The following is a 23,952-nucleotide window of genomic DNA, read 5'->3' as shown; positions in this document are numbered from 1 at the left end:
AATTTTGTTCTCCCCTTCCTTTTTCCTTTGAGATCAATGACTTTTGCTTTGCACAGAGAGAACAATGATTCTGACATCCCACGGACACTAATGCTTCACTAAAATTATTTTTCTCTCCTTTCAGACAATAGGCAACAACAAGACATTGGATTTTTATTGGGAATGATCTTCTTTGCTGTTATGTTGTCTATTCTTTCTTTGATTGGGATATTTAACAGATCTCTCCGAACTGGGTATGTTTTTGTAGAATTTCTGTTTTCTGATTTAGACCAAACTTAGTCAATTCAGTTATTTACTAGGAAAACCCATCAACATTTTTAATCAGAGAAAGACAAAAATAAAAGGAGCAGTGTTTAAGGATTACTAACACACGTCAAATTCTTTACACGTCATTGGTTTAATCTTCACAATGACCCTGCCAGGAAACCTGAAGGCCTATTTTGCAGATCACTTCCTTTAGGCTTCCAGAGGTTAAGTGGTCAGCCCAAGGTCACTGAGCACTAACCCAGGAGCCCAGAACCAGCTGGAATCATAATTCATGTGTTCTCCTTCACTGCCTGCTGACAGTGCCCTCAAGTTTACATACAGTGCCTGGAGATTCTTTTTTTTTTTTTTAATGTCTATTTATTTTGAGAGAGAGGGAGACAGAGAGAGGGAGAGCACAAGTGGAAGAGGAGCAGAGAAAGAAGGAGAAAGAGAGAATCCCAAGCAGGCTCTGTTCTGTCAGTACAGAGCCCAACACAGGGCTCAATCCCAGGCACTGTGAGATCATAACCTGAGACTAAAACAAGAGTCATATGCTCAAGTGGCTGAGCCACCTAGGCACCTCTGCTCGCCCTATTTTACATGAATACAGTTTTACTTCCAGGGTGGCTCTCCTACCTAACCTTGAATCTAGTATGAGTGTTTTGAAATGTTCTGCCTCATTAGAGAAAAGCAGAGCAACAGAAAGAGGAGGAACATCTGAAAAGATATTGAAGCCACTTCCCACTTAACTTTCTAAAGAGATGGAAATCTGTGTCAGGAAGTTTAATCTTTATTATGCATTTCCCTCCCATTCCAGATGATTTCCTGGTCTCCTATGTGATTGCCTGAACCAATCCTAAAGTAAAATCCTTCTAATGTGTCATTTTTGTTTCCTAGAATTAAAAGAAGAATCTTATTGCTAATACCAAAGTGGCTTCATGAAGATATTCCTAATATAGAAAACAGTAATATTGTAAAAATGCTACAGGTAACGAAACACCATCAAATAAAAACCAAGTGGTGCTTAAGACCAAGAGAGCAATCCAACAATTAGAGTAGAATTTCTGTTTAAATAAGTAAATGTGTGTACATTTTAGCATAATTGTATAAACACATGTCAAAACAGAATTATACATATTTCAAATTATACTTAAAGTTAGGGGAAAGAAAGAGAGAAGGAAGAAAGAAATAATGCTACTCAAAAAAGAAAAGTAAAGAGGAAGTTTGTGGGCCAAGTGTCAGTCACGTGATGGTCAAAAGTTGATAGATGATTTCAGTGACAGAAGGAGGAGGGCAGAAAAACTCAATAAAATGAGGCTTAAAGACACAAAAGGGCTTCTGTTTTACATGAGACTGGAGAAGCAGATGAGATGTGCTTCACTCCTGAGACTCAATGGAGTTGAGAAAATAAATGTGAGAGGAAAAGAAATATGATGGTGTCCCAGGGGCGGGGGCCAGGTTTCCATCTCAAAATAAAAAAAGAGAAGGGTGTGCTAGGAAGGACCTGAGGCTATAGGGGACTATGCCAATTATGGAGGAGCTGCTGATTCTGGAGGAGGAGAAAGACTCTCCTATGTGTGCTCCTTCTATTTTTTGGCATTCCAGTTTCACCAGTAAGGGGTCCAGACCAAGTAAATGGGACAGACACAGCATCCAAGCACTGCCATCAGCAATGTAAATACAGCGACAGAAATGAAACCAAATATAACAGGCGTATAGAGGAACCATATGGCAAGATGAGAAGGAGTCACTTAGGAGAAACAAAACATTCAACATAGAGAGGGCAGCATGAGCAAAAGCACAGAGGTGAGTGAGAAGCACATGTTAGGTGTTTTTTTTAAAGGCTTGATGTGAGGAGTGGGTGGTGTATTGCTGGAATGGTGAGTGGGATGAGATCATAGGTCTTTTCATAAAACTCAGGCTTCATTCTGTTGACAAGGATGTTCAAACTTGCTTAAAAAACTTACTTTTAATTTAGAAACCTATTGTTCAAAAGATGTGAGGAAAACAAAAAATTATAAAACAAATAAAACTGGCTTGTTTGTAGTTCTGTTGAGCCCACTAATCAACTCCTTACCCAACCCCAGAGATGTCCCTAAGATAGTAGTTCTCAGCCTTAGTGGCATATTGGAATCCACATGTCTGGCCCACATTCCAAGAGCTCTTGGGGAGGGAGGGCATGGGGAGACCCAGGCATCAGTACTGTCCAAAGTTTCCCCAGTGATTCCAGTATCCAGCTGAGAATGAGCATCATGAGGTATGAGCAAAGTGTCAAAAAGCAAGGAACCATGGAGTTGACTACTTTTTAGAGAATCTATAACATAAGGAGTGAAATGAGCCCATGGAATGTGACAAGGGGGAGGTCGCTGGTGAGTTGAGAAGTGATTAGGAAGTGAGGAAATAGAGGCTGAGAATGAAGACAGTCTTCTAATGGGAAGTAAAGAAAGGGGCTATGCTGACACATGGTCAGCTCTCACATCCTCGTACAATGAATGAACAACAGTAGCTTCAGAAGGACATGAGTCAGAAGTATGTTTATACTATATTAGACAGGCTTAAGAAGTACTACAGATCAAGGGGGAATATTGATCCAACAAGACTATAAAGAAGAGGAGAGGTGATGGTCTAAAGGGATGAGGTGGAAAGGTTCACTTTGAGCCAAAGGAGGGATTCCTGTATCTGGATACTTGAAGAAAAGAAAGGGTATGCATATGGCTGAGTTTGAAGGCTATAGTGCTGCCTACTAATAGCGGGGGGCGGGGGGGGGGCGATCTAGAACAATTAAACCCACACATATAATGAAGTACATAGTTAACAAGTCACTGAAGGACAAGCATATATTCACCAAACTACAGATAATAAATACTATAATTTTAATATTCTTTCCACTTGGCAGTTTTGTCTAGTTCCCCCACTAATTATTATCTTAGGGAATTGGGGATTTTCTGTGACTCAGAGGATTCTCCCTGACCTTGCTGTGGTCAGATCCTCTTCTTCCTTTATTGTCTTCATTTTGGAATGGTCCCTGTTGCTCTTCTGTGTCTTTCACTGTGGTCTGACTCCCACCCACTTCACTGAGTTGCCAACCTGAAGTGCGGAAAATGCCTCCTTCTTTGGAACACAGCTGCCTTGTAGTCTTCATTTCTTATAGCGTGTCTAGTTCCTTTTTACTTCATCTGATCATTGAATACATGTCTGTCCTTTCCAACCCAAACCTAGTAAGTTCCCTGAGGCTGAGCCTGAAGAAAATTTGAACGACACTTCATGCTGCTTTATTCAAGGTTTTCCTTCTTGCCCAACTTCCTGCCCATTCTGGGCTCCTGGTATTAGAGGCAAACCTTCAGATGAAGTTTTATTTTCTGTCCAAAGACTAAAAGGTGGTATTTTGGTCAGCTTGAATTACTGTAACAAAATTACAGAGACTGGGTGGCTTAAACAACAAACATTTATTTCTTGCAGTCCTGGAGGCTGGTAAGTCCAAGATTAGGACACTGGCAGTTGAGTTCCTGGTGAGAGCTCTCTTACAGGGCCACCGTCTTGCTATATCCTCACGTGGCAGAGGGGGGATCACAATCTCCTGTCTCTTCTTATAAGGGCACTACTTATATTCATGAGAGTTCCACCCTCATGACCTAATTACCCGCCAAAGAGCCCACCTCTTAATATCATCACACTAGAGATTAGGGCTTCAACATATGAATTTTGGAGGAACACAAACATTCAGTCCTTATAACTGGCTATAATTTTATAATGGTGTTGGGTGGGAGTTATTTGCCTTGGGAAGCCAGCCATCAAGCTCCAAGGCCTCAAGTCATTTTCTTATCCAGAAGAGTCATCAGGCTTTTATATAAATAAAAACCTTCTTCACCAATCCTCCTGTTCATGTCTGAATTGTATAGCTGCACACCTTTAGAACCTCAGCACAAAATATTTATTACTACTTTATTAAAAAATTAGGAGGGAAAAGGATTCTCCCACCTTCTTTTCTTTTATTTAAGCAATGAGATAGTTTCTTGTAGTTAGCACCATTATATTAAGATATATTCCAACACATTAAACTTCCAAAATTTAAAAGGCACTAAAATAATATGCAAGTTAATATGCAAGACACATCTTTCTCTTTAAAAATTTTACGCCAAGACATGTGCTTAGAACTGCAGTTATTTTTATTATTCCTTTCCTTCAGTCTCCTCGGGAGAACTTAATAAAGATCTGGAACTGAGCAGGATAACAAAAGGAGGAAATTGTATGGGAAGAGAAACATTATCAGAAGAGGGAGGGGAAAATCAAAGCTGAGGGGAAGCAGAATTCTAGTCCTTATTTAATTATCCAGTTAGCTCTTTTAAATGTCCTTTCTAAAATTTAAAAAAAAAAAACAAAACTTTCTTCCTAGGAAAAAAGTGAATTTATGGATAATAATACCAGCGAACAGGACCTATATGTTGATCCAGTGGTTACAGAGATAGAAATCTTTCTCCCAGAAGAACACAAGCCCACAGACAACAAGATGGAAAAGAATACAGAATCCCTGGAGACAAGAGACTGCCTGCAAAAGTCACTACTCACCAACACTACAGTCATGTATATGCCTGGCCTCAGCCCTGGGTATAAACCCCAGATTTCAACTTTTCTCTCTGGGGGAAACCACCTCAGCAAAGATGATGAAACAGCTTCCTCAACTCTCAAACCACCAGCAGATTCCTTAGACCTGGGGGGAAATGCCGTGTTTAAAAAATATCCTAATTTTGCCTTTTCTGTCTCAAGTATGAATTCGCTAAGCAACACACTATTTCTTGAAGAATTAAGCCTCATCTTTAATCAAGGAGAATGCAGTCCTCTGGACATGCAAAACTCAGTAGAGGGAGAAACTACCGTGCTTTTGGAAAATGCTTCACCCAATGAAACTATTTCAGAACAGACTCTGTTGCCCGATGAATTCGTCTCCTGTTTGGGGATTATGAATGAGGAGTTGCCATCCATTAATTCTTATTTTCCACAAAACATTTTGGAACACCACTTCAATACAATTTCACTCTCAAAAAAGTAGAGCTGCATAGTCAAAGGTAATATGGGAAAGTTATCTTGCAATCTAAAGTTGGATCTCCTCCTCTTCAAAAATTTAATTCTGTCCTATTTTTCAAAATTAGAAATTTAAGATCTAAAGATGGAACATACTTCATACTAGCAAAAGAAGCACTGATATTGGGTACACCTTCAAAAAGTATCAACTAAATCCTTTTTATTTTCCCTTATTGCAAGGCACAGAATAGATCTCTCCATTGTAAGAAGGTTAAATAATAGAAGACATGTGGCAGTAAAATAAATGTTGAAAATGCTTCTTAAAAATTGAGATGTTAATGTTTGTTTGCAAGGGAGAAGCAAGTTTAATTTTCCTTTTATGGCTTAAAATTTTCTTAAGCAGATAAAATATAGTCCCTGAGAACAAAATAAGAATAGAAACAGAGGAGCAATTAATTGTCATGTTTGTTGTATTATTTGTTTGTACTACTTTCCATTCAGGTATTAGGTATTTGATCTTTCCTTATTTTGATTTTGGACTAAACAGGTTATATAACAATGAAGTAAGGACATCATGAAACTGCTGCCTTCATTCAAGTTAAGAGTGATGTATTTTTGTCCTGTGATGTAGTTGGTATATTAATTACACTATGGTAGAACTGAAGTAGCAAATGCAATATCAGCAGGGTGTAATTATTTCTTTTGTGAACAACTATATATTAGATGATGTGGAAATGTTGGGGTTCAGAGCAAATGGTCAAGAAAAAATTCTTGATACATCTTTAGTGCAAAAAGGTGATTTATTAATGCACAGGGACAGGATCCATGGGCAGAAAGAGCTGCACTGGGGTTGTGACCAGTGACTGACTGTACCTTCAAGTTGGGAGAAGGGTAAGAAAAGCATAAGTCTTTAAGGAATTTAGGAAGAAAGGTTTCCAGGACCTTGAGGGAGCTAGATCTTGTTGGGAAAATGTCATTTATTACTGTCTAGTAAAACCTCAATCATGAGACCCTTCAGAGGTATGTCAGTGGGCCATAGGCCTGGAGGATGACTGCTAAGATATATCTAGGAGAGTGGAGACAAAGGAAGTTTCCAAGGGAATTTCTATATATTTAAAGTAAACTCACAGGATCATGGAGGTCGGGATAATGTTAAGCCAAGATTGCCTTTTGCCGTTAGCAAAATATTAACATCAAGTCAGTTGAGTTCCTAGAGGAAGGTCACTCTGCCTGTCTCAAGGACTTGTCAATGGGTTGTAAGTTATAAGAAAATTTAACTATTTTCTTTTACCTTTGTTCCCCAGATAATTAGATACATGTCAGAAAAATACTGTTAAAACAGATATTTGTCCAAATCTGGGATGGCAATATTTGCCACACATGCCTTTGCCCCATATCCCATTTCTCCTGCAAACATCCAGAGCACCATACCCCTTTCTGCTAAGCCCCAAGGTGACCTCAGAATCCTTTCAACACAGTGCTCCTGATGGCTACGCTCAATAAGGTCTGGGACTAGAGATGAACTTTATGTGCCAACCAGGTCAATACTGAAAGAGAAGTGGTTTTAAAATACGAGATGTGCATTTTCAGCTGAGAGATGGTATTCCCCAGACTTTTCTATTCTGATTAATTTTTATGGTCCAGGGGAAAATTTGTCTAATGAGCAGAATAATTTGAAAATAGAGTGGATTACCCACTGAATTTCTTTCTAATCAGTTTCAACAATAATAATTTATATTCAAATTAAATAGTTTATTACAACAAATTGAGCAGTTAATCAAAAAAGGACCAGTTACCTACTTTGTGTTTAGCACATGAACAACTGATTTTTTTAGCTTTCTTTTTTTCAAAATAAAAAACCTAAAAGCAGTTTTTTTGTTGTTATGCACCCCGTGAGGAAGATGACCATATACCCTGGTTTAACCTGGTTTAAGGTCTGTTGCCCCAGTGTTAATTATGACCAGTGTACCCTTTCACTTTTAGAAGCATCCCATCTGGATGATTAAGTCATACGGTCACTCTATCTATGAAGACTGTTTATATAAGCAATTTGTCACTATTCACTTCTTTTTTGCATTGGCAGTCCTCATTTTATTTAGTATTATTTATTAAGGCCATTTTGCTCCAAAATGGAACATCACTATTCCTATCCCTTGCTAGGAATTTCTTTTCTGTTTATCCTAAAATATGTATATATTTGTTATACTTTACATATTCTAAAAGGAGTATGTTTTAAATCACTAATAAAGTGCTAATATTAAATTTATTGACTTCTAACTGACCATATGCCTTTCATTTATTCTTCTTCGAAGGGAGAATATAATGAAGAAAAAAGGCAGGTAGTATTTGGGATAGAGATAACAAAGACTAAGACAAGTCCCTGATGTTTACCAATGTGATGAAGACATCTGTTAACAACATATGAAGAGTATTTCAAGGTGTATTTTAGTATCATGTAATTGGCCACACATCAAAAAAGCTTTTGTCAAGCTTAAGGGATTGCACCATTATTTGATCTGTGTATGCTTCTATTGCAGTGAGGTCTTCCTTTAGAACTTCTTGTCTCCTAGAGTATGAAGGAGGGTATCTTTTCCACACCCACATCACTATTCACCACAGGAGAAGATACTTCTAGTTCCATCTTTGCCTAATTTAGCCCTTGTTGGTCCCAAGAGACTAAAACCTAAGCCTATAACTTTTGTGGAGGCAATGTGCCTGCCACTGCCCCAAGTCAGGGGAAGTTTCAATGGTTTTATCATAATGCAACCTTGGTAAGCGAGCAAGGGTTTTCATTCTATGATGCTTTTATTCAAAAAGTATTCACTTAAGTATTGAATGTCCCTACAATGTGCAGGGCACTTTGACCAATACAGATGTTAACAAAAACAGCCAAGTCCCTGCAGTCTTGGGGCTTATATTCTATGGGGGAGGGGGGAAGAAAGACAGTATATGCCCTTTGAGGATCTTACATTTTGGGGGAAGAAGATGACAATAGGGCTGGAGTCTTGGTCTCTTGTACAAGTTGCCCCTAATCTGAAAACCTGCCACCTCTTCTTTCTTAGCCAGAATCTTCTGTAGATTTTGGGGACAAGTGTATCTTTTTATCTTTCCATCTAGCCCTTGGGCTTATTATTAACGTTCTTTCTCTGAGTCTACAATGTTTGTTAAGTTGCTGCTTCTTAAATGGAGATGCCATGCTTATTGGTATGGGTTAAGGAGTAGAAGAAAGAGAGAAAGAGGTGGAAAAAGTCCCTCAAGATACCACTCAGAGGGGAGAAGGAGAGGGAAATACAAAAAAAAGCAGATTTATCCTCAGTGATGCTGAAGCAAGATGTAATACCAGGTCCAGACAATACTAGAGCTGATTAAGGGACATCCAATTTCCTCCTGTTCTAGTATCTTTCTCACACCCTACCTCCCTTTTCTTTTTTTAAATTTCTTTTAATATTTATTTATATTTGAGACAGAGACAGAGTATGAGCAGGGGAAAGGCAGAGAGAGAGGGAGACACAGAATCTGAAGCAGGCTCCAGGCTCCGAGCTGTCAGCACAGAGCCCTAGATGGGGCTCAAACCCATGAGATGTAAGATTATGACCTGAGGTGAAGATGGACACTTAACATATTGAACCACCAAGGTACCCCACCTACCTCCCTTTTCTCATACAAAAACAATAAGGGGAGATACGGATGAAGTACAGTTTGGAGGTGTTTTCTTGGTTTATGCGTGTGTGTGTTTTATCATTTTTTAAATTAGGAATTTGTCTTTACTAGAGTTAGATATAAAATTGATGATATAAAAATGCTTATGAGTTTTAGCATAAGCATGTGGTTCTCATGTAATATGGGTTGCTCTTTGCCCTCCTAGTTCCATCAGAGGGTTTTCCCAGCCTTTTTTCTTTTCTTGTATTTCCAGCCATTCTCCCTTTGACACAGAGGCTGCACATGACTATGGCATAGAGCAGAGGTTTTCAAAAATACATTTTAGTAACTGATCCCCTTTCTCCAGATGAAATCGGTTGCAGAAGCCCACAATGTAAAACAGGTGAAAGCAAATCTGCTAAAATAGAAGCTGGAGATCATGCTGGTCTCCCCCTCACACCCCCCACCCCCACCACTCTTCTATGCAGCAGCCTATGCATGTGGGATGAAAAACTGAGGCCACATTGTCTCTTTCAGACCTGGGGACCCGGTCCTGGCCCTCCATGAGATGCTTGTATTTTGGGGTTGTGCCAAACCCTCCGTCTCTAGTCACATGACTGCCAACCCCAGTGAAGGGAACCAGAACTCCCTCAAACCTCCCTACTTCCTCAACAGCTACAGTAAAAAGGAGCTCTCTCTCAGAGACTGTAATAGAGGCCGTACCATATGCAAAATCAACTTGTTTCTTTCCAATTTCTGCATCATAGATGTTTGGGTTTTGTTCAAGTGATGCTCTTTTTGTGATCACTAAGAATAAGATATTGTGTTGTGACATAATGAGATTTTATAAACCCAAAGACTGTCAAATTGTGTTGTGGTTTATCTCTTTACAAAGTAATTATACTGTAACAGGAGGTGATGTTTTAATGGGAAATGTTATCCGCTTTGCAGACACTATTGATTTAAAATAAAAGAAGTGATTAAAAACAATTTATGAATTTCTCTTGGGTAAAAGCATGAAACCAATATAAAATAATTGGATTCTGATTCAGAGAGTGGATTGTGTAGCACGTTCGTGGAAGCCACAGTTTAGGCAATATTACAAGGTTTGATAAAATTATGTCTATCCCACTGCTTAACTTAGCACCATTAAATCCCAATTGATGTTTCATGTTAAAACTCCTTTAGCCATTTTGCTAATTTCACTTTTCAATCTAATTTAGGATAAATGCTCTGCATCTTTTATATTCAGAATCTCCATCAATTTTGTGAAGATACATTTCCCTTATGCCTACGTGCAGGAAAACTTATTATTGAATTCTCATAATTAGCATTTAGCTGCAAATTAGAACTTACTCTTAAATGGTCTATTTTTGTTTGGGGTGGTCAGAGGATTCTGCCTGGCTTCATGAAAAGAAAAAAAAGCAATATGACACAAGTATTATAGAAACATAGTTCTTTCCTGAGATCTTTGGATCAAAAATTCAAGCAAAATAAAATGCTGTTTCTAACCATAAAGGCATACCTAAAATTAGTGACTCTGTCAGAGGACAGGAAGGAAATCATAGTCAAACACTGGAGCCCAAGTGTGAGATACGGAAGTCAATAAACCTGACTGTTTTCTTTCTGTTCGTATCCTACTTGAGAACATTATTAGAAGTGAGTGAGAGACAAAGGATACAACACTGACATTCTTAAAGTTAATTTTAAGCTACAAAGTAACTCATTAAAACTCCTTTTGAAAATCTAAGTAATACCAATGTAAACGGAATGAAAAGTGACAGTACCTCTTCACACCCCCGTTTCCTGTGACCGAACCCTATCATCTAAAGTAGTAACTCTCAACAAGTTAATGTTTTTCTTTCCCATTTTTTATAACCAAAATGGTTAACACATGGTATTGCTCTGTGACTTGCTATTTTCAGTCAGGAATATATGTTGGAAATCTTCATATGGTGTTATATACAGCTTTATCTTATTCTTCACAGCAGTTGAACAGTATTCCATAGAATAAGCCTGTTTTAATATATTTTCCTATTCTGCTAATGGAGCTTTATATGGTTTCTAGATTTTTTTAAACCATCAAACCCATTCCTGTAATAAATCTTTTTTTATAGATCTTTACACACACATGAGAATTTGCAGTGAGGGATAGATAGATAGATACCTAAATGGACACAGCAAGAATGGGAATATGAGATATACCAGAGGAGAGAGAGTTGGGGAATGTCAGCAGGTGTGTGGAGTAAACACTAGAGAATCTGCAAAGCCTGCACTGTTAGGTAGTGCAGGACCAGTCTTATCCACCTAGCAAGCAGCACCAACCTTAAATTCCTATCCCACTCCTGCTTTTGTTTCAATGTTCCTGACTTCCTAGTAAACATGCAAAATTTTATATTCATTGGATACTGATGATGTGATACTTATCCCAACCTCTTCTTAAATGAAGTTCGGCACTCCATTTACTTTGGTATTCAATGTAGAAGGTTTATTTTGTCTTGCTTGCCAAAATTGAAAGTCACTTGTATTTCATTAAATGAGAAGATTAGGATTTTAAGAAGCTGTTGGCTGCCACGTATTTGCAGGTTCATTTTTCCCCTTTTAGTATTCATTGCACATTCCATTCAATGTGTTACTTTGGAGATTGCATTTGATAGAATAGAGGCAGCCTATGCAAAACCTTGTGAGGGACAGGAGGGAGCTTGCTAAAGCTCAGAGCAATGCAGAAAAGCAATTGTAATGCAAAAAAAAAAAAAAAGACAAACAGAGAAGCACTTTGGAAACAATATATGATAGATTCAACCTATCTTCATCACTTCAATGAAATGTTCATTTTTTAAAAGCCCTCTTTAAAACTCTTGTGTTTTTTTATGTCCATGTTGTTTCTTTTGTTTTACTACACAAATTCTCATTTAGCAAAAAATTTGCAAAAAAAAAAAAAAAGCACATAGAACAACAAGTATAACTGCTATTGCAAATAAGTGGACTGACTCTCTTCTTTAAGAGCTCAGGTTAAGGTCAAACAGTCAGGGTTTTTGAATTCCGCATCTATCACATGCCAACAGTGTAAACTTGGACAATCACTGGAGTTTTAGGTGTTCTCTCCCCTCCTATTTTCTGGGACAGTGATACTGACCTTGGTATACCTTGCTTAAAAAGACTTGATTAGTTGACTCTTTCTGTTTCCTGCAACGTTTTTTTTTTACTCCTAGGACCCCGCAAACCCATGATCTCTTTCTCTGGCCGCTCATTGTCAGGCTCCTCTCCTGGTTTCCCCTAATGCCTGTCATATTAATGCTGGAGACGTCACAGCTCAGGCCTTAGTTTATCCTTTGGTGATTTCATCAATTCTTGCGGCTTTACTTACTATCTACATGTCATGAAAACAGATTGGTCTGGCCTCTATCCTGAACTCCAGACTCATTCAACTGTCTCTCTGACACATCCATTTGCATGTCCTCGTGGCCTGTAACCCCTATAAGAGATGACCTCCCAGATCTTCTGTTCTCAAAGACATCCCTATCTCAGTAAATAGCACTGCCATTTTTCCAATGCTCACAAATCCAGGTGTTATCCTTGACTTTGTTTTTGTTCTCACACTCCATGTGCACTTAACCAGGAAATCCTATCCACCTTACCTGCAAAATATATCCAGAAATGAAGTCACTTCTTACCAACTCAACTTGATCACCCTCATTCAACCCACCATTATCCCTTGCCTGGGTTATTATAGAAGTCTCCTAAGGCCTATCTTTGAAGCATAACTATAGGTAATTAGATGATCCTGCTAAAACAACACTTGTCCATTCAAAACCTGCCAATAGCTTCCCATCCCACAAACAACAATAGTCTAAGTCACTATGGTGACCTATGAGGTCTTACCTGGTTTATCTCTGTCTGTCCCACTGTCCACCTAATAAGTACCTCAGGGCCTTTGCTATTGCTCTTTCTTCTTCCTGGAATGCTCTTCCCCAAGATTATTGCATTGCTCACTAACCCACTATCTTTAAGCCTTCCCTGATCACTCTATTTAAAAATGGCAACCCCCCCATTCCATATTTCCTACTCTCCTCCTCTACTTTTCCTTCGTTGTAGCACTCATCACCATCTAAAATCAAGTATGCCACATATTTTATACATTAATCTCTTCATTGTTACCTCCTACAATGTAAGATCCAGGAAAGCAGAAATATCATCTGCTTTCTTTCCTCATAAATATTGTGGGTTTTTCTGTTTGTTTGTTTGTTTTTAGAGAGAAAGAGTGTATGTGAGCAAGGGTGAGGGGTGGGGGGAAGGAGAGACAGAGAGAAAGAAAATCTTAAGCACGCCCATGCTTACCATGGAGCCCCATGTGGCGATCAATCCCATGACCCTGGGATAAAGACCTGAGCCATAATCAAGTCAAATGCTCAACGAACTGAGCCACCCAATCTCCCCTTTCTCCATAAATCTATAATGCTTAGAATAGTGCCTGCCACATAGTAGGTGCTCAACAAATGTTTGTGAAAAGAAAGAATGAATAATAAACAATGGCCCAATCTATTAATTCCATCTGCATCACATGAGAAGGAAATCAAAACGATTTGAAGGCATCAAGATCTCTCAGATCTCAGTGTGTTTTCTGAGGCTCTTCCATAATTCTACTATTTTATCACCATCATGTTGCCATCATGTCATTGATGAGAAGACAATAACACAATGTAAACATAAGCATTTTTCTTTTCAACTGTGCAGTTTTCTTTTATTCTTTAGATCATTGCAACATGACAGTGTTTTCAACCACCTTTTTTACTTTTGACCAAAACTTTTATTTCAAAGAGATGCATAGGGCAAAGTTAACAACACCTCAGAGTGCAAACAAGAGCTTTCATTTCTTTAGGAGGAAATATTTCTAGCCACCACACTAATTAGATAGCTCTCTGGCTGATAATCTGGGCCAGATGAATTGTGCGACATGTTGAAGAAAATGAACAAAGAGAGGTATTCACCTTACAGAACATTAATTAAATAGCTTACTAATACAAAATAACAGCTAAATTCTGAAAGACTGGGCATTCTTACAGTTGATAGGAACTTTGGCATAAGGAAATATCACTAAATTCTACCTGAAATAGTAGACTAGAGATAATGCATAGAATGTACTTCTTCATCATTTGTTGTTGCAAATGCCATCTAATTTTGCTTCAATCTAGAAAATCTTCATTTTGTAAATGAATCTGTAGTTGGCTTGGTGATTTGTGCACAGGCAATTCATACTCTCCTGACTCCTAGTCCAGAGTCCTTTTACAACCTACACCAAACTAGCTGTTTAGAAATGGACCAGTGGTTCTCACCTACTTAAATATTAGAATCATCTGGAGAACTTAAAACAAAACAAAACAAAACAAACTGCCAAAGCCTGATCACCACTGCCAGTCTCATTGGTGCCTTTTTTAAAGATTCATCAGGGGTATTTTATGCACTCCCAGGATTGAGTATCATCCACTTAATTGTTCCTCCTTGTGCAAAGAAATTATTGCCTTTGTCCATTATTATATAGCATCAATTCTTCCTCTACCTCTCTTCTCAGAGACAATAGATGTGGATCATGGAAGCCCCTGCACCTCACTACACCCCATCTACAAAATTGTTTTCACCCATCCTTTCCTTAGTGCCATAAAACAAGAGATTCCCTGTCAGCCTGATCTCTACCTGGCACAGGACTCTTCCCCTCATCTTGTGCCTCCTTATGGACTGGCTATAGTTATGTTTATATCATATTCATCTTGTTCCCATTTACTAGTTTGTGTGTCATAGTACACGTGGTAGAGACTTCTAAACATGTATTCAACATCCATCCTCACATTCTTACTAACAGAACACCTCTGTTGATGAGGCAACAATGCATCCCACTGAAATACACATTTCTAGTCTCCTTTGCCACGAGGTGTGGCCATGTGACTCAGTTCTGTTCAATGAAATATAAACAGAAGCTGTTAGAAGGGTTTCCAGGAAGTTTTTTAAAGAGGGAGGCAGACAAATAGATAAATCTTTTCCCATCACCATCTTCCTTCTTCCTGACTGGAAAATAGACATGATAGCTAGAGCTCCAGCAGCCATCTAGGACCATAAGGTGACATGAAGATGGAAGCCACATGCTGAGAATAATGGAGCAGAAAGATGGAAGAGGGCCATGTCCCAGATGATCTTGAAAAGTGATCTTAGAGCACTTATCTCTACTTTTAGATGAGACTAATGTTTTAAAATCATTATTATTGGTGATCCTGCCATCTGTATCTGAATTAAACATAATAGATGCAATAGGCAATTTTTTAAAGAATGAATAGAATATACTCCTATGGTGGTCATATATTGTCTCCCAAGTTCCCCTTTTCTGGGAACTACCCTTTTCTTCCTCCTCGTGTTCCTTCAGTGTCATCCTGCTCAGCTGGCTGCTGTTGGTTGGTGTGAGGTATCCTCATCCAAGGAATGCCTGTTCCAGGACTTGTCTCTGGTCATAACAATTGGGATGGAGATGAGCACCTGACCTAAGCTAGACCCATTAAAGGCTTTCCCTAGGAATTTTGGGAAAACAGAGACTCTCCAGTGACAAGAATTTTAGATGCAAAGTTCAGAAGCTGTTGTCAGTCACGTTCTCTATGTGACCAGAATAAAAGGATGGTCTGCAGACATAGAACAAGAAGAATAAACCAATGAACAGAAAAGGGCAAAGAGGAGAGTTGGAATAAGAACCCTAAATGCACTTGAATCCCTGTTTTTTTAATGTTTATTTATTTATTTTGAAAGAGAAAGAAAGGCAGAGAGAGAATACCATGCAGGCTCCACATTGTGAGGACAGAGCCCAATGCAGGGCTTGACCTCATGCACCTTGAGATCACAACCCAAGTTAAAATCAAGAGTCGGACACCTAACCAACTGAGCCACCCAAGTGCCCCATGATTCCCTGGCTTATACGTTAATAAGCTTCAATCACCTTAATCACTTACAGTAGATGAGAAACTTTTATCACAATTTTCCTTTTGCTTAAGCTTTTTAGAGTTGTATTCCTGTTATTTATGATTGAAAGTCCTATTATGATCCTCTAGAATTAAAAAGAAAAAAGGATTTGTATTTTGCTCCTAGCATATATATAATTTTCTTTCAATAATGATTAGCAAAGATGGTGCCTGTTTTATCTTATACACGAATTTACCTGATATTGAATAGGAATTACTGCACAAAGATATAATGTTGTTTCCAATAAATTGTTCCTGGAGCTAAATCTCAAGCCATTCTCACTGTGTCTCCTTAAATCAACTTCTTTGCAATTATGGACAGATGACTTGGTGATAAATACAATTCAGCTCAAAGGAAATACCATAGGCTTAAAAAGCCTATGAAAGATTACTGACTGCATTATCAACTCATTGTGCATTCTATTTGAAAGACTAAGGTAGAAACCAAGTTGTAATGTTTTTATTTTTATAAATGTCTATAATTGTCTTATTTCCATCTCAACAATTATACCTGGATAAAGGTATTGCACATTCTCTGAGAAGAAAATTTCTTTAAACTACATGACTGAGTTTCAAAATATGAGTAAAGTATGGCTAGCCAAAATGTTCAAGTGAACTGATGCAAGTTTCCTTTTCTATGCCTACATAAACAAAAATCTTTTGCACAGAACCACATTTTATCTGGTTTAACATGTAAAAGAGAAAGCATTTTATCTGTGTTTGCATGAGAACCAGGTAACTTTGTCATGAACTGGGGAAGAAATGACTTAAGTGTCACCTCCCACATCTCCTGGTATGAACAGACTTAAGGGCAATTAGTTGCCATAATGACTAAACACATAAACTCAACAAACTAAATCTCAGTGTGCAAATTGGGGGTGGGGGGGAAGCATCTCCTATAAATGAGTTCTACAAATTCATACCAGGCTCTTCCCATATATTATTTCACTTCCCAATAACTTGTGAGGTATTATCATTACCACTTTACAGCTGAGGAGACTAAGTCACAGAGATGCTGCATCTCTTGCCTAGCTTCTGAGCATAGGTCACCTGCCCCCACCATGTGCCTCATTTAGCACTGTGTGCCCTACTCTGAATTCAAAGTATGGGAGTTGCTGTTTAAATTGTTTCTTTACTACTTCCCATGCAAGGCTGGAATCTTCTTCCTGGTAATAATAATATTACAGCACCAATAATATAGCAGTTATGCTAAATATATTACACAGTAGGTATGTGTAATAGAAGAATTACAAAAGGCACACCTGTGAAATATTTCCAAATTCCGTCATAATAATCATTTAAAATCTAGGCTTGGGGCACCTGTCTCAGTCGGTGAAGCATATGACTCTTGATCTGTGGGTTGCAAATGACTTTTGATCTTTGGATTGCAAGCTCAAGCTCCATATTGGGTATAGAGAGTACTTAAAAATAAAACCCAAATTAATTAGTTAATTTAATTAATTTTAAAAAATGAAACCTAGGCTTGACCACCAAATGTATTACATGATCCTGAATTGAATCCTGTACCAAAGACAAGTAAAAGAAGAGATTTGCCAACAAGATTGTTATTAGAACATTCAAACAAGATTGTTATTAGAATTCAACAAAATCTTAATATTAGTGTAGATTATTTTTAAATTGCTATATCAAAGTTAAATTTCCTACATTAATACCTGTAATGTGAATACTTAAAATGTATCTTTATCTATATGAAAGCACTCTGGAGTACAGCTAAAGGGCCATAATGTATACAAGCAACCTCTCTTAGCTGGCTTAGTAAAATAATTATGTCCAACAAGCTTCTAGTTATGGTATGAAAAATCATGGGAATAAAAGGTACAGCATAGGGAATGTAATCAGTGATGCTGTGATAGAATTGTATGGTGACACATAGTAGCTACACATGTGGTGAGCAAGCATAACGTACAGGGAAGTTGAATTACTATATTGTACTTCTGAAATGAATGTAACACTCTGGGTCAACTATACTGAGATTTTTTTCTTTTTTTGAAGAGAGAAATTATATCAAGAGAAAAAGCGGGGGTGGGGGGGCAGGAGAGAGGGAGAAAAAGTGACAAAATGTTTAAAAATAATCTGGTAAAAGTTATATAGGAATTCGTTGTATGTATTGCTTTCATGATTTTTCTGTAAGTTTGAAATTATTTCAAAATATGAGGCTAACTAAAAAGGAGCATTAAGTTTAGACCCAGAGCTCCGGATACAGGCTCAGACTCCCCACTACCCTTGTTGAGTGACATCTGTCCTTTCGCATCACCTCTCTGGACCATGTGAAACACAGAAGTTCTGCTTTAAACGTGGATTGTCATCCCATTATAGGAACCAGCTCACCCCTTCCCCACACTGGGTAGTTCTGACTTTTTCACTATTACTAACAGTACCACAGCCTCATACATGCTTCCTTGGGCTTGTGTACAAGCTTGTCCTAGAGTAATCCGCGTGTTTCAATGGGGATAAACTCAAGAGTATAAGACTTAGTGTGAGAAAAAGCATGCCACAAAAGGATACATTAATATGATTCCACTTATAAAAATTTTCAGACTTTAAAATATATCATAAAAATATAAAAACGTACACTGGGCTGATATATGCCCACTTCGCCAGGCAGCTTACCTAGAGCAGAGGGTAAAGGAAAGGAAGGGTAGGATTTAGTTGTGTCTATAATGTTTTATTTCTCAGAGAGAGAGAAGGGGGGGAGAGGAAGGGAAGGAGGGACAAAGGGAGAGACAGAGAGAGACAGACAGAGGGAGAGAGACAGAGTGTAATAAAAGGATTCAGCTAAAGAACTTTACTGTCTCTTCCAGCTCTAATGATCTATATTCAAGTTAGATTTGTTACTTTAACAGATATTATAAACTTTAGCCTGCTTATGAGTGTATGTAGACAACGTAATTCAAAGGGCGATATTGAGAAAATACTTTATTCAAGGCATTGAGCTACCTACCAGGTAGTGAGGGAGAAATATAACTTGGTTTGGAATTCTTTGAAGGAGAAAGGACTCTGACATTTTATTAAAGGTAAAATGCTGGCTAATCATTTCCTTGAGATAATGGAACATAAGCTACAATTAAAAGAGAAAATGAACAGGGGTTGGGGTGTAGAGGTAGGGCAAGCTTTAGTTGGAGATATGCTTTTAGCCACGTATTCCTGATATAAAAACAGGATCTTTTCATTCTTAGCATTGTTGGCTCAGTGCACTGCCCAAGAAAGTTACAGCCCAGAAGGAAACATGTTGTTATACCTTGAAACTGGTCTTTCATTAATAGCTACAATGTTTTGAAATAGCAGGAAAACACAAGCAAAGAAAAAATATTTTTGATCCAGGACTGGTATCACTTAAAGGAAAATGAAGGGGAGATTTGGTAATTATCCACTGAATTTCTGCAACTTAATAACCAAATAGGATAGTTCATGCAAAAAAAAAAAAAGTACATCTATTGGTGTGTACACACAATTACTTGTAGCAAAACACCTCTCTCCACCTCTGAAAGTCATCTCATGTAGACACGAACAGGAGTTATCCATCTGTCTCTTTTGACACAAAAGAGCAGAAAACCTGACTCAAATGAAGTTAAATGAAAATGGGAATTTATTGGATCAAGGAACTAAAAATTTCAGGGACACATTTAATTTCAAGTACACTTTGATCCCGGTGCTAAGGCAATGACATCAAGACTCTCCCCATCTCTGGCTTGCTTTTCTGCAATGTTAGTTTTGTTTTCAGGCTTCATGTGGTGGCCACAAAACTCCAAACTCAGCTCATTCTACTGCTAGCAGTCCCAGGAAAAAGAGATGGTGTCAGCTGAGTGGTTCCCACATAAATTCCAATAGTGAGTTTGGCATGACATGCATCACATCCTTATCTATACATGAATCAATCGTTGCTGCCTAGGAATACAATGCTCTTGTTGACCGGGCTAAGTCACATGCCCACCAGAGAAGTTGCAGGGCAGGGGACAGGGGGGGAGGTTAGCTCACTCTCAGCGCATAGAGGGGATGAGGTGTTCTCAACGAATACTTCTCATACCTTAATGTGCATTAAATTGCCAGGGGAACCTTTAAAATAGAGATTTCAATTCTGTAGGTCTAGAGTAGCCCAGAGAGTCTGCATCTACAACAATCCTGGCCATAGGAAACCCCCAAAGGGTATGCTAAACGGCTATTTTAGAATTGCAAGTATAGTTAGTGGCAGACTGCACCAGCTACAAAAACTAAGGAGTCTGTGCAAAATGAAAATGTGGGACTCCTTATTCAAAAATTATTAAGAATTTCAAACAGGCAGGGGTTACTAGATGGCTCAGTCGGTTAAGCATTTGACTTTAGCTCAGGCCATGATCTCATGGTTTGTGAGTCTGAGGCCTGTAATGGGCTCTCTCCTGTTAGCACACTGCCTGCTTCTGATCCTCTGTCACTCTCTTTCTCTGCCCCTCTGCTCATCATGCTCTGGCTCTTGCTGTCTCTCTGTCTCTCTCTCTCTCTCTCAAAAAGAAATAAACATTTTTAAAAAATATGAAAAGAAAAGACTCTCAAGAAGACAACAGTAGAGCACTCAATTAGCCAAGAGATTTTCTCAGTGTGGAGCCTGTGTAACTGCACAGGTCACACATCCATGAAGCCAGCCTTAAATCACAGACTTCTCTTTTGATTAGTTTGAGGCTACAGCAAGATTGCTGTGAATAGCAGGGAAGGGGATGAGGCAGACCTTGTGATCTTCTCTGCTTTACTCTCAAACAGATGCAGCTTCATCTCAGCACAAATGTTCAGCAGTTATCTGAAAACTGTGTCCCTGAAGAAATACCAGTTATTAGCCTGCTTGTTGAGCTCACATATCTCAGTCCACCTCTTATTAGAAGAGCCCTGAAATGCTTATCAACCTCCTCAATTGCCACTGAGCTTACTTCCCTGTTAGGCTAGGTGTTATTGCTGTGTGTTCCCAAAGCATCTTACACTTTCATAATCACAGGACTTAGCACATATCACTTCGGCTAACTAATTCAGTAATCTATCTTCCCTCTTGGATTATTTGTTCAAAAAGGGTAAAGATAGTGTCTATCTTGTTTATCTTTGTGGCTCCTTTCTCTAGCACAGTGCCTGGGATAATGTTTTATAAATATCTATTAACTGGGTCAATAATTATAGTAGTAGTTAATACTTTAGCACTATTAGATGTTTAGCACTATCAGATGGGGGAGTGGTGGTATCCCTTTGTGGTTTTAATTTCCTTTTTCTGATGTCTAATGAGGTAGAACACCTTTTCGTATATTTCCTGGCCTTATTAATACCTTCTGTATTAGTTGCCAGGGGCTGCATTAACAAAGTACCACACACTGGGTGGCTTAAACAATGAAAATGTATTTTTTCCACAATTTTGGAGCCTAGAAGTTCACGATCCAGATGTCAATAGGGCTGGTTTCTTCTGAGGCTTCTCTGATTTGTAGATGACTGGTTCCCCCTGTTTTTATGTAACTTTCCCTCTGTGTGTCTGTGTTCTAATCTCCTCTTCTTATAAGGACACCGGTCATAATTAATTACAGCCCATCTAATGACCTCATTTTAACTTGATTACTTCTTTAAAGACTTTATCTCCAAATAAGGTCATATTCTGTGGTAACAGAGGTTAAGAATTTTACATATCAGTGGGAGAGCACAATTCACCCCATAATACCCTCTTTTGTAGAAGTGTCTTTCAAGTCTTTGGCCCATTTTTCTTTTGAGTTGTCTGCTGCTGGGAGCTCTTTACCTATCCTGGATTCTGTCCTATTCACCCTCTTTTCTCCTTATGGACTCCAGCTAGATGTACGCTAGATCTTTTTGTTGTGTTCCACGTGTCCTTTGTATCTTTTGTCTATCTCTGCTTTAGTCTGGATATTTTATTCTGACCTACATTCCAATTTACAGATTTTCTCTGTAGTTGCATCTAGTCTAATATTAAATCAATCCACTCAGTTCTTACGTTGTATTTTTTCAGTTCTAGAACTTTCATTTGATTTCTATAGTTTTAAGCTTTTGGCCAAAATTCTCTGTCTTGTCATTCAATTTCTTTTTATTTTTCTATTTTAGCTTTTTATTTTTATTTATTTTAATTTTTTTCTTTTTTTTTAAGTAGTTTATTGTCAAATTGGTTTCCATATAACACCCAGTGCTCTTCCCCACAAGTGCCCTCCTCCATGTCCACCATTCCCCTCCCCTTTTCCCCCTCCCGCTTCAGCCCTCAGTTCATTTTCTATATTCAAGATAAAAACTTCTGCACTGCAAAGGAAACAATCAAGAAAACTAACAGGCAACTGACAGAATGGGAAATGATAGTTGCAAATGACATATCGGATAAAGGGCTAGTATCCAAAATTTACAAGGAACTCCCCAAACTGCACACCCAAAAAATGAATAATCAATTTCTTAAATATATTCTCCTAGTTATTTTAAAATCATGTCTAAGAACTCCAATATTTGGGGGTGGGCGCCTGGGTGGCTCAGTCATTAAGCATCTGAATTTGGCTCAAGTCATGATCTCACAGTTTGAGAATTCAAGCCCCACATCAGGTGAGCATGAGCCCCACTTCGGGTGAGCATGAGCCCCACTTCGGGTGAGCATGAGCCCCACTTGGAGTAGAACATAAGTCCCAGGTGAACCCTGCTTCTCTCTCTCTCTGTCTCTCTCTCCCCCTCTCTCCCTCTGCCCTCATAGGATTCTCTCTTTCTCTCTCCCTCTGTCCCTCACTCACTTGCACCTCCGCTCAAAAAACATTAAATAAATTAATAAATAATAAGTAAAAACTCCAATATTTGTATCTCCTGTGGCTGTGTTTCTATTGTCTTTCTGGTTTGGATCAATTATTTTCATTGGCTTCATTATTTTTTATTGAGTTTTAGACATTGTATATGAAGAATTTACAAAGACATTTTGAGGCTCTGGCAATCCAGAGCCTTCTGGTAAGAAGTTTGGCTGAGCTCCATCTTTTGGTCCCCCCATTTTTTGTCCCACTACTCATGGAGCTTCTCAGTCACCACTTTTGTCAGATATCTCTAAAAGGAAAGAGAGTTGAAATGCCAAACTCACATATCTACTGAGTTCTTTTTCTTCCTAGTCTTGGTCCTGCAACTTCTCATTGTCTTCCCTGGTTTCTTGCCAGATGGGTTTGGATTGGAAAAGAAGTAACTAGAATCAGCTTTTTGGAAGCTGACTTTCTCAATGTGTTCCACTGTCAGAACACACTGGCTGGTGTGCTGAGCTGTGCTCAGGTGTCTTATGGAACCACGGCTACTGCCTTACGAACAAGAAGCCCCATCATCAATCTTGGCTTTCTCTTACTGGCAGGAGTACACACATCAGGGGACAAGTAAGCTTCAAAAAATACATTCTCCAGGGGTGCCTAGGTGGCTCTGTTGGCTGTGTCCAACTCTTGATTTTGAATCAGGTCATGATCTCACGGTTTGCAGGTTCAAGCCCCATGTTGGGCTTTTCACTGACAGTGTGGAGCCTGCTTAGGATTCTCCCTCTCTCCCTGTCTCTCTCTCTCTCTCTCTGCCCCTTCCCTGCTCATGCTCTCTCTGTCTCAAATAAATAAACTTAAAAAAATATGTTCTCTATAGAATTGCTGCTTTGAAGACATTGGATTTCAACAGCACCTCAGACAAATCTATATATATTTTTAAAGTTTGTTTATTTATTTTGAGAGAGAGAGAGAGCGAGTAGGGGAAGGGCAGAGAGAGAGAGACAGAGAGAAAGCAAGAAAATCCCAAGAAGACTCTGCACTGTCAGCACACAGTCCGATATGGGACTTGATTCCATGAACTGGGAGATCACGACTTGAGCCAAAATCAAGAACTGGATGTTTAACTGACCGACCCACCCAGGCACCCCAGTATATGTTTTAAAGCAGATAAGAAGCTTCATCTTGAAGTTGTAAGCAGAGCCAGCACATGAGCACTCTATGAGAGCAGCCCAATATGATAATTCTGCCTAAGAGCAGTTTGGAGAGTGACTGTACCAGGTTGAATAGTGTCCCCCAAATATTCATGTCTACCCAGAATCTCA

General features: G+C 38.7%; 1 protein-coding gene across 1 annotated transcript in view; it reads left to right on the top strand.

Annotated features, from left to right (window-relative positions):
- The window catches only part of IL23R (interleukin 23 receptor), a 60,229-nt gene extending 54,228 nt beyond the window's left edge, over positions 1-6,001 (top strand). The window contains exons 9-11 of the mRNA XM_029949786.1: positions 125-233; positions 1,144-1,234; positions 4,640-6,001. Of these exons, the coding sequence (XP_029805646.1) occupies positions 125-233; positions 1,144-1,234; positions 4,640-5,293 (854 nt within the window). The 3' untranslated portion in view covers positions 5,294-6,001. The remainder of the gene's footprint in view (positions 1-124; positions 234-1,143; positions 1,235-4,639) is intronic.
- Positions 6,002-23,952: the final 17,951 nt, after the last annotated feature.

The sequence above is a fragment of the Suricata suricatta genome, chromosome 8, assembly GCF_006229205.1.
Source record: "Suricata suricatta isolate VVHF042 chromosome 8, meerkat_22Aug2017_6uvM2_HiC, whole genome shotgun sequence".
In the NCBI taxonomy this organism is placed as follows: Eukaryota; Metazoa; Chordata; class Mammalia; order Carnivora; family Herpestidae; genus Suricata; species Suricata suricatta.
Note: the sequence above shows the minus strand (reverse complement) of the source record. Positions and strands in the feature narration are given on the sequence as shown.